The 12928-nt window shown below is 31.1% G+C and overlaps 1 protein-coding gene across 2 annotated transcripts in view; it reads right to left on the reverse strand.

Moving 5' to 3' along the window:
• Nucleotides 1–936: 936 nt before the first annotated feature.
• The window catches only part of LOC135952133 (uncharacterized), a 44858-nt gene continuing 32866 nt past the window's right edge, over nt 937–12928 (reverse strand). The window contains exons 2-9 of one of the 2 annotated variants that reach the window (XM_065501937.1): nt 7073–9298; nt 4264–4541; nt 4039–4164; nt 3817–3961; nt 3598–3738; nt 3311–3530; nt 2665–3048; nt 937–2593 (exon numbers count right to left, since the gene is read on the reverse strand). In XM_065501937.1, coding sequence (XP_065358009.1) covers nt 2022–2593; nt 2665–3048; nt 3311–3530; nt 3598–3738; nt 3817–3961; nt 4039–4164; nt 4264–4541; nt 7073–9232 — 4026 coding nt within the window. In that variant the 5' untranslated portion in view covers nt 9233–9298 and the 3' untranslated portion in view covers nt 937–2021. Of the gene's footprint in view, nt 2594–2664; nt 3223–3310; nt 3531–3597; nt 3739–3816; nt 3962–4038; nt 4165–4263; nt 4542–7072; nt 9299–12928 lie in introns of both variants that reach the window. The other variant, XM_065501936.1, reaches the window with a different exon arrangement.

The following is a 12928-nucleotide window of genomic DNA, read 5'->3' on the forward strand; positions in this document are numbered from 1 at the left end:
AGTTTTTTCGCATTGAATTTGAATAGGAAAAATGAGAAAATGGAAAAAACTCCCGGGGAATTTTTATTCATAATTGGGCTGTTAATGTATCTGGATCCATAACGACGTCAGTGTGTTGGTTGAAATGCGTTATGCGTAGCGTCCATGGGGTTTTTTTGTAATTCGATTCTAAAAGAAAACCGTTTTTTAGGCATTGTACAGACTCCAAAATATGAACACTTTTTTACTTCCATTGGCTACTATACAATATGAACTTAGTGCAAAAGCTTTAAAATGTGAACAGCTTATTTTTGTTTTTTTAACGGATTTTATCTATCTACACACAGTTGAAATCTAAATCAACAGGGTAGTGGTTAAATTCTAATTGCACTGCATAATAATTTGGGGATTTCCCTACTTGTTTGCCTTTAAATTGTCTGCCGTTTTAAAGGTGATTATTGAACAAAAGAAATAGCATAACTTTAAGTTTTTTTTCTCTTTTCAAAATAAATTGTTTTTTTAAATCCAATAAACAGTAAATAAAACATTTAACATAAGAAACTTTTATTTTTATTGGAAAAATGTTTGTAGATTGAAATTAGATGCCATTCGCAAATATGAACGAACAATCTTGCAAAAGTAAACTGGCCTGGTTTTAATTAGTTCATATTATCGCGAGTGCACTGTATTTCGAAAATATATTCCTTCGAATCGAATTACACAGATATTCTATGGACACATGACTATTCGTTTTTGTAAAGACTGTTGCCTATACCCGGTATAGAACTTAGTACTGTTCATATACCACGATTTCGATATTTGTTTTTTATAAACAAAAATGTTTGTGGGTTAATTTCCCGCCTAATGTTCTGGTTTGTTTCATTTAAACAAATTTAACTATGTAATATGAACCAATGTGAGATACCGAGTAGAGGACTTTATTTAAATTAAAACACCTTTTGATTGTTTTTAAAATGTTTTTTGAAATGTGAAATAATTTACTTTCTTTATTGTTGTTTTAAATTTCTTATCAGACACATGTTATACATTTCTTTTTGTATTAATAATGTTCTTTTGCCATTTTTTTTAATATTTAGCTTCGTTAGAATATTTAATTTGCCTTTATAAATTTTCAATGAATTCTATTCGTTTTATATAATTTTTGTATTGATTTATTTAGGTTTTTTATTTTTTAATTCATTAAACACATCACTTATTTATGTACTTATGTATGTTTATAAGGTTTTTTTTTATTAATTTTTTGTATTTTACTTTAAAACAGGGGAGGTTTATTTAAAAATCACAATGATATATTTTGTTTAATGATTATGAGATTGTTTTCCATAATGTTGATTTTTTTATTTATTAATTTTTTTTTTGTTAAAAAATGTTTGTTGTTTTAATAAATGAACCTGCAGCAATTTCCATTACTAAATGGAAATATCTAACAAAATTATTATATTTTATAAATATTTTGTTTTATATGCATGTATGTAGGTGTAACTAACTTTCTTTGCCAAGGCTACGTGCCAAGAAAGAATTACTAACAAATTTTGGTTTTTCTTCTAGTTTAATTTTAGTTAATTTTCCAAATTAATTTGTTTGGGTTAACAGCTGATGTTTTTTTGTTTTATACTTGTGATTATTAAAATCTACTTTCAAAACTAATTAATGTACTGTTTTAAATACGACACAGGAAGTTAAAACATTTATTTTACTTGCCGTTTTTATATTTATTTATTTATTTTATATGCAGCATAAAAGATAATAATGTAGGTATATATTTTTAGTATTGTTTGATTTGTTTTTTGTTTTCATTCACTAAGTTTTATTTTTTATACTTTTAATAATTTTTAAACAATATATTTTTTTATATGTGTGTATATTTCCATTAATGTCCATTGGTTTTAAAAAATCTTTTACTTGCATTTCTCTTAAAGATAGTTTGAAAAAATAATGATTTAAAAGACAACACAACAAAAAAACCGAAAAAATCTCTCTAATCTTACTGTAATCTGCAAAAATTATACTAAACAGCTACACTAATCTTCATTACAAGACGTTGAAGTGGGCGATGAGGGTGCTGATGGAGACGAGGGGGATGTTAGGGATGAGGCAATGGAGGCAGATGCTGAGGCCGAAGTTGAGGGTAAATCATCTCTATAGTTGAAACTATCATAATCTTTTCTAAGGGGATGATCATACGCTGCTGCTGCTGTTGTCAAAGTAGATAATGGCTGCAGTGACAAATCAAATTTGTTGCTGGCATTAGATGTTGTCGTCATGTCTTTTTTATTGTTTTCAGATTTTGATGCAGCTGCCACCGAGACATCATATAATTTAGATTTACCATTTTCATCTAAAATTATATTGAGTTTTTCTGTTTCTTTTAGGGGTTTATGGTGTAAAGGTGTCTCTTGTTGCTGGGTCTCTTGAGAGGGTTTATTTAAACGCAAACGCAAATCTTCACTGAGTAGTTCATGAACGGTAGTGCCATCGTTTTGTTTAGAAACTTTATAAATGACCGGACAGGATTTGGAATTTTTAACATCATTTGTATCCTTGTAATCATGAATTTCATTTAGTTCTATATTACTATCACCAGTTGCACAATCTAAAAGGGGGAGGGGTAGATAAAAATCATCAATTACTTCAACGTGATTGATATTTTTTATTTGTACCTACCTTCGTAAAATGATGAATGTCTTTGTTTGCTATTACTGCCACTTGCTGACGCAAATTTATCTGCCATTGTAGCTGCATAATGATTATCCTCTATACTGCCGGCACCAATTGGATGTTCTGCTGTGATTTTCAATTGATTCAAAGCTTGTGTCGTATCATCCATACTTTCCAAGTTATTAATGGTGGTGGGACTTTCCAAATGTATGGGAGTATTGAGTAAAAACGATCTGGGATGCATTTTAAAGTCCAGCATTTCTAGTTTTTTATGTTCGAGATTCTCATTGATGTAGTTGATGTGTATGGGAGATGTTTGTAAATTCAATTGGGAGTGTCTTAGGCTGTCTTCTTCCTCCGGTGGTGTATAGTATATGGAAGCTTTGCTTGCTGAATTATTGGCTGCCATTAGTTTGGTTTTAAGTAGTTGTAAATCTTTGACATCTTTGGAATTGAATGAATTGTGTAAGGACGCAAGGGGATGACTATGATTCGCATAGCGGAAATGATAGTGCAGGTGTGGATCTGTGGACGCCATTTTTTGTTTGAAGTAAAAATCAATGTCTGAAAACAGACATGTATTGAAAAATAAAACAAAGATTAATAACAAAATTTGGTTTTTTTCATTAAAACTGATATATTCAAAGCTTACCTTCCGCAAAATCTTCTTCGCCACGGCCACGACAATTTTCAAAATAAAAGCTGGGTAAATTTTCTAAAACTTTATTAAGGCTTTGTTGTTGATATTTGTAGCCTTCGCGCAAACGCAACACTTGATGGGTACTAAATTTACGTATTTTATTGCGTTGGAAGACATAATTCTCACGTACCCAATTCAATTGGCCAGTCGAGTAGTCACGAACCTTTTTCACCTTTAAATTAATTAAATTTAAATAATTAGTGTTAAATTTAATACAATATAATTAAGAAAACACAAACCTGATCATAATACTGATCTTTAAGTGATGTTAAATGATTTGAACCAATATCACGGAATTCTTTTAAATGTTTCGCCTGAGATGTGTAACTACTTTGTATCCATTCCACTTGTTGTGTGCAATTTTCACGTATACGATGAACCTACAAGTTTAAAGAAAACATTTTAATATTAATACATTTTAAAGTAAAGTAATATTTTTTTGATTTTAATTAACTTACTTGTTGGGCGTAATTTTCTCTGAGCTTTTCCAACTGTTGACTCTTATAGGTCTCTATGCTGTCGAGCATAGCGTAAATTTGTTTCGATCTAGGTGAACGTTTGCTACGAGATGCACAACAGAAGAATTTATCACAAAAACGATATCTACAAATTTAACAAACAATATGATATTAATAAGTTATTAATGATTTTTGTTGGATTTTATGTTTAATGTCACCAACTTATTGATTATGGCTCTTAATCCTTGCACAATTAAGGTTAATAATAAAAATGATGTAGCCGCCGCTATACCCGATAATAAACTACCAATTTTAACGCGATAAAAAACAATAGGATCTATTTGTAGTCTAAAATAATGGAGAGAAAAAATAACACATTCAATATTATTTACATATTTGGTAATTTAAAATTTATATTACAGTATAAAGTGTTTATTTATGATTTACCTTATAAATGCTGAAGCATTTCCCATAACATTGTAAGCATAACATGTATAAAGGCCACTATCACGTCTCGTTATGTTGCTGACCAACAGCGAACCATTCTCTATCAATGCCACACGCTCTTTGGCATCTGGCCGTTGCAGACTAACATTCAGTGTTGTCTCATCTCCGGTCAGTTTGTTAAATTGAAATTTACCCAATTCTTTGTCGTTGTGATTGATTATTATTGGACGTTTATCGGGATCGGCATGATAACGTAGAATTTTATTTGTTGGCGTTACCTGAAAAACAGAATCATTATCCCATTATGAATATATTATAGTCAAAGCTTTAAGTTTAAGATTCAAACAAGTTCAAGACTTAAACTTTTCTTAGAAACACAAATTCGATTATGGAATGGAATCATTTAAATTGAGTAAAATTTGAGATTTTAAGTTGATCTTCTATCGCATAAAATGGAATTTTTAAAAGAGAAACTTCAAATGGTTGAAGAGAAATAAATTTCACATACGGTCGTGCTATAAAATCATGAATCTCAAAGAATCCTTGGGTAAATAGAAGGTATAAATATGTTAATGGGGAACTTGGAGATTGAATACCGTTAATGACTTCAGAAATCAATTCAGAAATATGTTACAATGAGGCGTTAAGGCAAATGATTTAAGGAATGTGGCAGATAATTTCTAATGAAGATATCAAATGGCTGAAGAAAAATAAACTTCTCGTAAGATATTTAATATGTCTATCATTAGATATCCATATAGTCTATGTTAATCTAGATGGCATAGTACTAGGGAACGGGGAGTTAGACCTCCGATTTGTCAATACTACAGGCTAATATTGTAAAGATTTCGTGACTCCACCAAACAATCCTGGAATAATAGGACGGATTGTCAAGTGTCAAATGCCTTTTTTGGGTTGGATAGGTGTAGTTTTAGAATTCTAGTAGGAGTGATAACCGGACACTGCTCAATTGGGGCCTTCATAGGAAAATGGGATAATAGCACACAGGATTTTTGTAGGGTGTGTGGGGATGTAGAGTCTCGTGCAGTGTAACTGTCCGAGACTACAGTTATAGATTTAAATCGCTAGGTAACAGATTTTTAGATGAACTTGGGAGTGTTGCTGGCTGTAAATTGGGGAGTGTTGCTGGCTCTCTAAGACACTACCTTTCTTTTTCATTCTTTTCTTCATGTCCCCCTCTTTCACGAAGGACATACTTTTTCATTTTGACATATTGCTTACTGCTGTCATTCTTTCATCCACTTATTTACAATTTTCTTACATTAATGTTTTTTTCTTAATGATTTTCTTATCAAAATGAATCTTATATACCCTGCTGTGCCGAATCTTATATATACTGCACGAAATTGTAATTTAAAATAAAAAGTTTATATATTTGTTGGTAAACCCAAAATTTTTTTTTTAATTTTTATTTCTAAATTGTTTTTTTTTTAAATTTTAATGAAAAAAATATTAGGGGAAATTTTTTTTAAAATTTACTTTTTAATGTTATTTTTTAATTTTTAATTTTTTTTTTAAATTTATTAGTGAAACAAAGTTTATGATAATAATATTTTTGGTTAAAAAAATTCGGGTTAAAAAATATTTTCCCGATTTTGACCCTATGCAGGTCCGACTTACTGTGACGTTGCAAAGGTCTTTGAAATATCTATTATTATATATCCATATTGTCTTTGTTGTTGTTTCTAGGCAACAACAGATGGCAGCCCCATTATCCTAGACCAGCTACAGCAGACCAATTATCTACTTAGTTGGAACAACAACCGATTAACGAAACTGACACAAGGCAAAAAATAACAATAGACTGGATCTTATGGCAACATCGTACCTGTATCCTTGGACACGCTTCAGCAGTCCAATCATCTACTTAGCAGGAACAACAACCGTTTAACGAAATTGATACAATAGACTAGTTCTAATGGCAACTGCAAACAAATCGTATAAGATGGAGATGCTTTGTGGAAACCATAAGGGGATAAAGATAAAAAATAAGTCAAAAATCGATGTTGTCCTGGTGTTTTCTTACATCTCAGCCATTTTTCGATTTTAAATAGCAACCGAACAGGGTTTATAGCGGATATATTGATGTATGAATCATGTATGTAAGTTGTATGGGGGCTGCGGAAAGTTGATTTCAACATACAAACGTACATGGCTATATCGACTTCGCTATCTGTAACTATCCAGAATATATGTACTTTGTGTGATTGCAAATGATAAATACAGAAATTGCAAATGGAATGACAAACTTATATATACCCTTGCCACTCATGGCGAAGGGCTAATAATATTCGATCCCTTATCCAGTACGAATTAGCTACCGATCTTCGGAACAATAAAAGCTATTGTGCTTAGATTTACATCATTAAACTCTTAGGTCAAGTTAGGGTTAAACAAAATTATCTTCATTGGGATTTGACAGAAATTCTAAATGTAAATTTTATCATGAGAAAATTTGTTATCAATGAATGGGTCCGGCAGGATGTTATGTATTTATATAGTATTGTATAAATATATAAAGTTTCTAATAAAACTAAAAAATCTTTAAAGTTTGCTGGCTGCAGCTAGTATATATGTATATATAAAGAACAATATTGATAAACAATTATTATATTTAACCAAACTCCGTTAAACAGGTATGTATTCCATTAATATCCTATGCAGCATTTTATCAAAAATACTATTTAAAAAATAAATTACAATAGAAACAAATTATGTGTATGCTATATATAATAATTGTAGTTTATCGTGAAAAAAGAAAAATATTCAAATAATACGTCTAACTTACCCATATAACATCTGGTGAAGGACTGCCCGAAAATAAACAGTCCAACTTGGCAGTCGAATGTAATTCATGCATTTTAACAGACGTCGAACTTTGCAGACGCGGCGTTGTACAATTTAAACTTTTCAACACCGTTATCATGTCACCCGGATAGCCGTGCAGACATTTCAACGATGAAATCAACAAGTCCAGGTCCTCCGATTTTTCGGACGACGAAAACTCATTGTGATTTTCAATCAGGGAGAAAGAGTTCACCGAACGTCTGTGCATCCGGAGACTAGTGTTGGTGGATGTCAACCACGAAGCCAACCAGTAGAGTTTACAGTCACATATATAATCATTATTTAAAATATTGATGTTACGTAAATTAGGCAAATAACTTAGAGTTTCAGGTAAAAAGGAAAGATTATTATGGCCAACATTGAGACGTTCCAGTTGATGCAGGGACGATACCTCCGCCGGCAGTTGTTGCAGAGCATTGTGGGCCAAGAGCAGTATTTTCAAATTGGGCGCATTCAAGAACAAAGTCTTGGACAACGTTTTCAATTGGTGATTGTGTTGCAGCGACAGATAAGTTAAATGTTTTAGGACCGAGGGATCAACGTATGTGTTGTCATTGCGTGATAACCAATTGTTTATCTTTTCAATGGGCGTATGTTCGAGACGCAATGAAATTAAATTTCTCTGATGCATAAATACACCACTTGGCAGTTGGGTAAATCGATTATTGCTCAGGTCCAAATGTTGCAGACGCTGTAGCGGGTGGAACAGTATGGAGGAGATTGTAGTTAAAGAATTCGAGGATAAATTCAGGGTTATTAAATTACTTAACGAATCGAATGACTTTCGATCAATAGTGGCGATTTGATTTTCCGACAAATCTAAATGTAACAATTTTTGTAAATTATAAAAGGAATTTCTATTGATCATTTGCAGTTGATTTCTTTGCAACTGCAGTATGCGCATTTCGCCATTCGAGGCAAAGAAATTATCGGGAAAAGACAACAGTTGATTGTCGGCCAAATTGAGTATCTGTAAATCGCCCATAGAGCGAAACAGTTGAAAGGGCAACGCCTTTAGTCTGTTGTGGGCCACATGTAATCTTTGCAGTTTGAAGACCCCATCGAAACTATTGCGCGGAAGATCGGTCAGGACATTTTGCGTCATGTTTAAAACTTTCAGTTCACTTAAATTACTTAGAAATTTGCCATTAAATACGTGCATACGATTATTATCCAAGCGTAATTCAATCAAATGGTTAGCATGGTGCAGTGGTGAAAAGTCACACAATTCCGTATTGATGTCATTGCCCGTTAGCTTAAGTACCTTTAGACGCCTTACCACCCGCGGCCGCACCCATTCTATGCAAACTAATTCATTGCCCGTCAAGTCCAAAGATTCCAAATTATCGAAATTTGTTTCATAATTATTAAAGAGATCTTGTATTTGATGATCTTTTACCCTTGATGAAGTCCAATGTAAGCTGTGCACACTTTCCAATTGTTGGATTTGCAAATAGACATCCTGCTGGCCGGCTGACTGGGAACCTTCGTAGCAATGGTGCAGTGTTATGTGAGCGTATTTAATGTATTTTTTAGCTTTTAGCTCTTCATTTACGTTGGGTATCGAAGTGTTTTCACAAAATAATTTAAAGACATTGTCTTTTTCAGCCACACCCGCTGGGGGTGTATTGAAACCTATAATATCATCTTGATAATCAGATAAAATATCTCTATCTTCTATATCATCAGTTATGGTGTCGGCCGATGAGCCGCCGTCATCTTTGCCTATACCAATAGCAGCCAAAGGATGTTGGAAAAATTTCTCTAAAAATCCCAAACTCTCTTTAGTGTGTTGTAGTTGCTGTTGGTGCTGCTGCTTGTGGTGTAGTTGTTGCTGCTTTAGTAGGCTCGACGGATCATTAGCCAGTGTTGAAATACATGATGTTGTTTTTAAATCATTCTTATTAATTTCATGATTTTTCGTGTGCTGTATTTGTGTTTGTTGCTGCTGTTCTTGTTGTTGTAACTCTAATTTAGTGGTGGACGCTTGTACCACAAACGATGATGATGACGACGATGATGATCTATAATTTGTTAAACGACTGAAGTCAACAATTAGGAATAGAACCAATATCAGGGAAATCTTGGATATTGTTTCCATTTTTCTGTGTGTAATTTTAAAAATTTATATGGCATTATATTGTCATTCCTAAGTGGCATATTATATCTGAAAATAAACAAGGAATAGGGAAATTGTTATTAGTTTTCAGTTTTTTTTTGTTTTATATGAAAGAAAATATTAAAATAATGTATTTATAGAATTTAATTTTTTACTTCAGTTGTATAGTATTCACTTCTAATACGTGAGTGATTCTGTGATTCTGATAAATATTTTGATTTAATTTAAAGTTCATTTTCTTCATTTTTACTATAAATTTATTTTCTTCTTTTTAGAGCAGATATTTAAAATTATAATTTAAAATTTCGAACATATTTTAAAAAGCTTATACATATTCTAAAACGACATTGAAAACACTTTAAAAATTCCGGAAAATTTTTAATTTTTTTTTAAAAAAAAATTAATGTTCGAAATTGGAAAAAGTACGAAATTGGCGTCAAATAAATCTAATATTATCTTTTTTAAGAATCCTCAAGATTTAGAGACTATTTCTACAGCTTTAGAAAATTTTCCAACATATGTTCGAATTTTCGGAAATACATAAGGAATATTGTTTTCAGGCATAGAGAAAACACATAGAGCGGAAACTATCCTGTCAAAGACCTAACTCAGTTGTCAAAAACCTAAGTGGTGAGAATGTATTAGTAAAAAAAAACTATGTGAAAACAAAAACAACACTCGTATGTGTAACTTTTTTGAGTAATTTTTTTGTTTGAGTTTTTTTCGAGTTTCCGCTCTATGTTCTCTATGTTTTCAGGTTTATACATGATCTAGAGATTTGTTTAACAGCTTTAAACATTTTTCGAACATAACTATGAATTTAATTTCGAATTTGCGAACATATGTATAATTGCATTGACAGATAACTTAAGGATCGATCTTATATAAGTTTACTATAATTTTCTATAGCAATTTTAAGTTTAAATCGATTTATTACATAAGTAACAAACTCTATGCACCAAAACACCCCCTATTTTTTTAAATAACATCTTTTAAAATATTCAAGAACTACAGACACAATTTATTTCCATTTCTTTTTGAACATTTTGGTAACTATGGCGTGCATGGAAACAATAAAAAATGTTCTATTAAAAGATAAAATATATAATACAAGACTATTTACTACAGGCTGCATGTTAACTACCATTTAGGTTTAAAGCCTTTTTTTAAAAAAAAACAATTTCATTTAAATTTAATGGTTTATTTGTTTGTTATGGAAAAAATTTTTAAACTATCATATCGATTTAAATAAAATTCGTTTAGCAATATAACAGAGATTCACAACGTTATAGAAAGAACCACAACTGAATGGTGCCATTATTTATTTAAAAAACGTTAACAATTCTTAAAGTAGGGCTGGCTGGTATGTGTGTCATTTAAAAATTTAAATTTTTTTTTGTTAAACTAATTTGACAACTTTTCTTGCCACACAACATACTGAATTTTATTTTACTTTGGCACTGCACTGCAAAAATTCTGTCTTTTAAAAGCTATAAATCGTTTCTTTATTTACTTTTTTTTGTACAACTGCTGCTACCAAAGCCACCACAAAAGAACGGTGGTCAAAGATAAAGTGAAATTGTATAGATTAGATTTTTCTTTTCATTTACAAATACTAGATAGTTTGTGTATGAATAACATGGCAAACGTTTTGGGAAAAGATAGGTTTTCTGTTTTCGTCGTTGTAATCCACATGCTAGTAGTTAAATGCAACAATATTTTATCTGATTCGGATGCAACAGAAACTGCTTACAGAGATATCTTTAAAAGATTATAGAAACGCTGCAAAAAGCATAAAAATTGTTTTTTAAGCGATCCAGTAATTGATTTTACTCAGATTTGAATATTATCTCATTAATCTCTTTTTCTTGGCCATAACACTAGAATCATATATCTGGAAGTCCAAATATTTCAGTCAGATTAAGAGAAACCGGGTTAGAGCTTTAGAATATTGTTAAATCCAGCTGTTTTTAAAGTCAAAGAACTTTTATGAGTTGTTGTAACAGCAATGGTTGCTGAGTTGAGTCCTTGGCCGGGTGAACTCTCGTCATTCCGGTGCGTAGAACCGGCTGTCTTGGGAATGTTTAAATATGGATAGTTTTTGTCATTTCATTATGAATAAAATTATGCCTGCGCTAAACATGTAAATTGTTTTGATTAGACCCAACAAATAGATTGCTATGGATCTCGATATTTAAAAGAAATTGCATTCAGTAATGATTTTTTTGTTGAATGGCTCATCAATTAAACATGGATCTTCAAATCATTGTTGAGATCCAGCTACATCCGGTGTAAAGTTGTGTTACTGCTTCAAATATATCAAAAATTTAACCTTCCGAAACGAGCTGCAGGTCATATGACAGAAATCATATTCTAGCAAAAATTGCAATTGATTTTTTTTTAAATATTTAAAGCTAATTTCATTGCAATTAATATAAGTAATTCCTATATATTGTATTTCCTTTCCTATCTTGACATTAATGGAATCAGAGATTTCACCAACCGTCTCTTCATTGAATGTCTTGACAGTCCTGAAAGGAAGTTCAAGTAATTCGTTTATACAGTGGTGGTTCGCTTTTTACCGGTTGGTGGGACTCGAAATCCACTCGAAATCGTCGTAATAACTTTAAAATCCTTTAACTGTCCAATAGACAGACCGGTTGTAATATACATTCTGATGAATAGAGTGCAAACAAATAATTGGTTTAAGTATGATAGTAAAAATATTTCCTGAATTCCCTTAACATTTGCCACACTGTATAATGTTGTACATATTACATAAAGGAAGTAGTAAAAGAGTATGCAGTGGCAGTAGTATGTAACAGCCACAGTATCTCTGTTGCAATAGTATGTTGCTGTGTGTTTTCTTTATGACTTTCAATTTAAAGTTCAAGGCCAATTTAGCGCTATAATCCTCGAAGGACAAAGTTTTGAAAAACAAAAAAATAATATATATAAATTACATTTTTGTATTCTTTTATTTCATTTTATTTTTTTTTTACTATCCAATTTTGGATCAGGTGTTGAATTGGTTTGGTTGCTTAGTTTTAGGTTGCATGCACGTACTAGTTTTAACTCTCAAATCTCTGTTTGCTTTATAGTACATATTTTTAAGGGTTAAAAGTTTACGTTTAAATTCTGTTTCAACATTTGTATTTTATGACACACATTGCTGGGAATTGTTAAGTGTTTCTAGGCTAGTAGCATGTAGTAGAATTATTTTCAGTTTGTATTTATATTCTGTTCAGCCATATTACTGCTATAATTTATTATACCCATCCTTCCTCCTTCTATATGTATGTACTATATGACCAACAAAATAGTAATAAACAAAAATATACATATAAATCAATTTCTCATAATATAATGAATGAATGCACAAATGTGGGTAAATATAATTTAGTTATAATTTGTATGAATTATATTTTTCCAACTAAATTACTTTTTTGTTTGGTATAGTTCAGTTTTATTTCTAATGTTGACATTTCATTAAATTTGTTTATGGTATCCTTTTTTGGGGGGTTTTGGCAGTTTGTAGTTTTGTAGGAAAAAAGAAAACTATTTAAGTTTGTGTATAATTTAAAAATAACTGCTGTTATTAAGTTGTTAAAGAAAACAATTTTACCCCAAAGTCATTTAATTTGAATATAATTTGGAAAATGGTATAAAAACAGTTTA

The sequence above is a fragment of the Calliphora vicina genome, chromosome 2 (genome assembly GCF_958450345.1).
Source record: "Calliphora vicina chromosome 2, idCalVici1.1, whole genome shotgun sequence".
In the NCBI taxonomy this organism is placed as follows: domain Eukaryota; kingdom Metazoa; phylum Arthropoda; class Insecta; order Diptera; family Calliphoridae; genus Calliphora; species Calliphora vicina.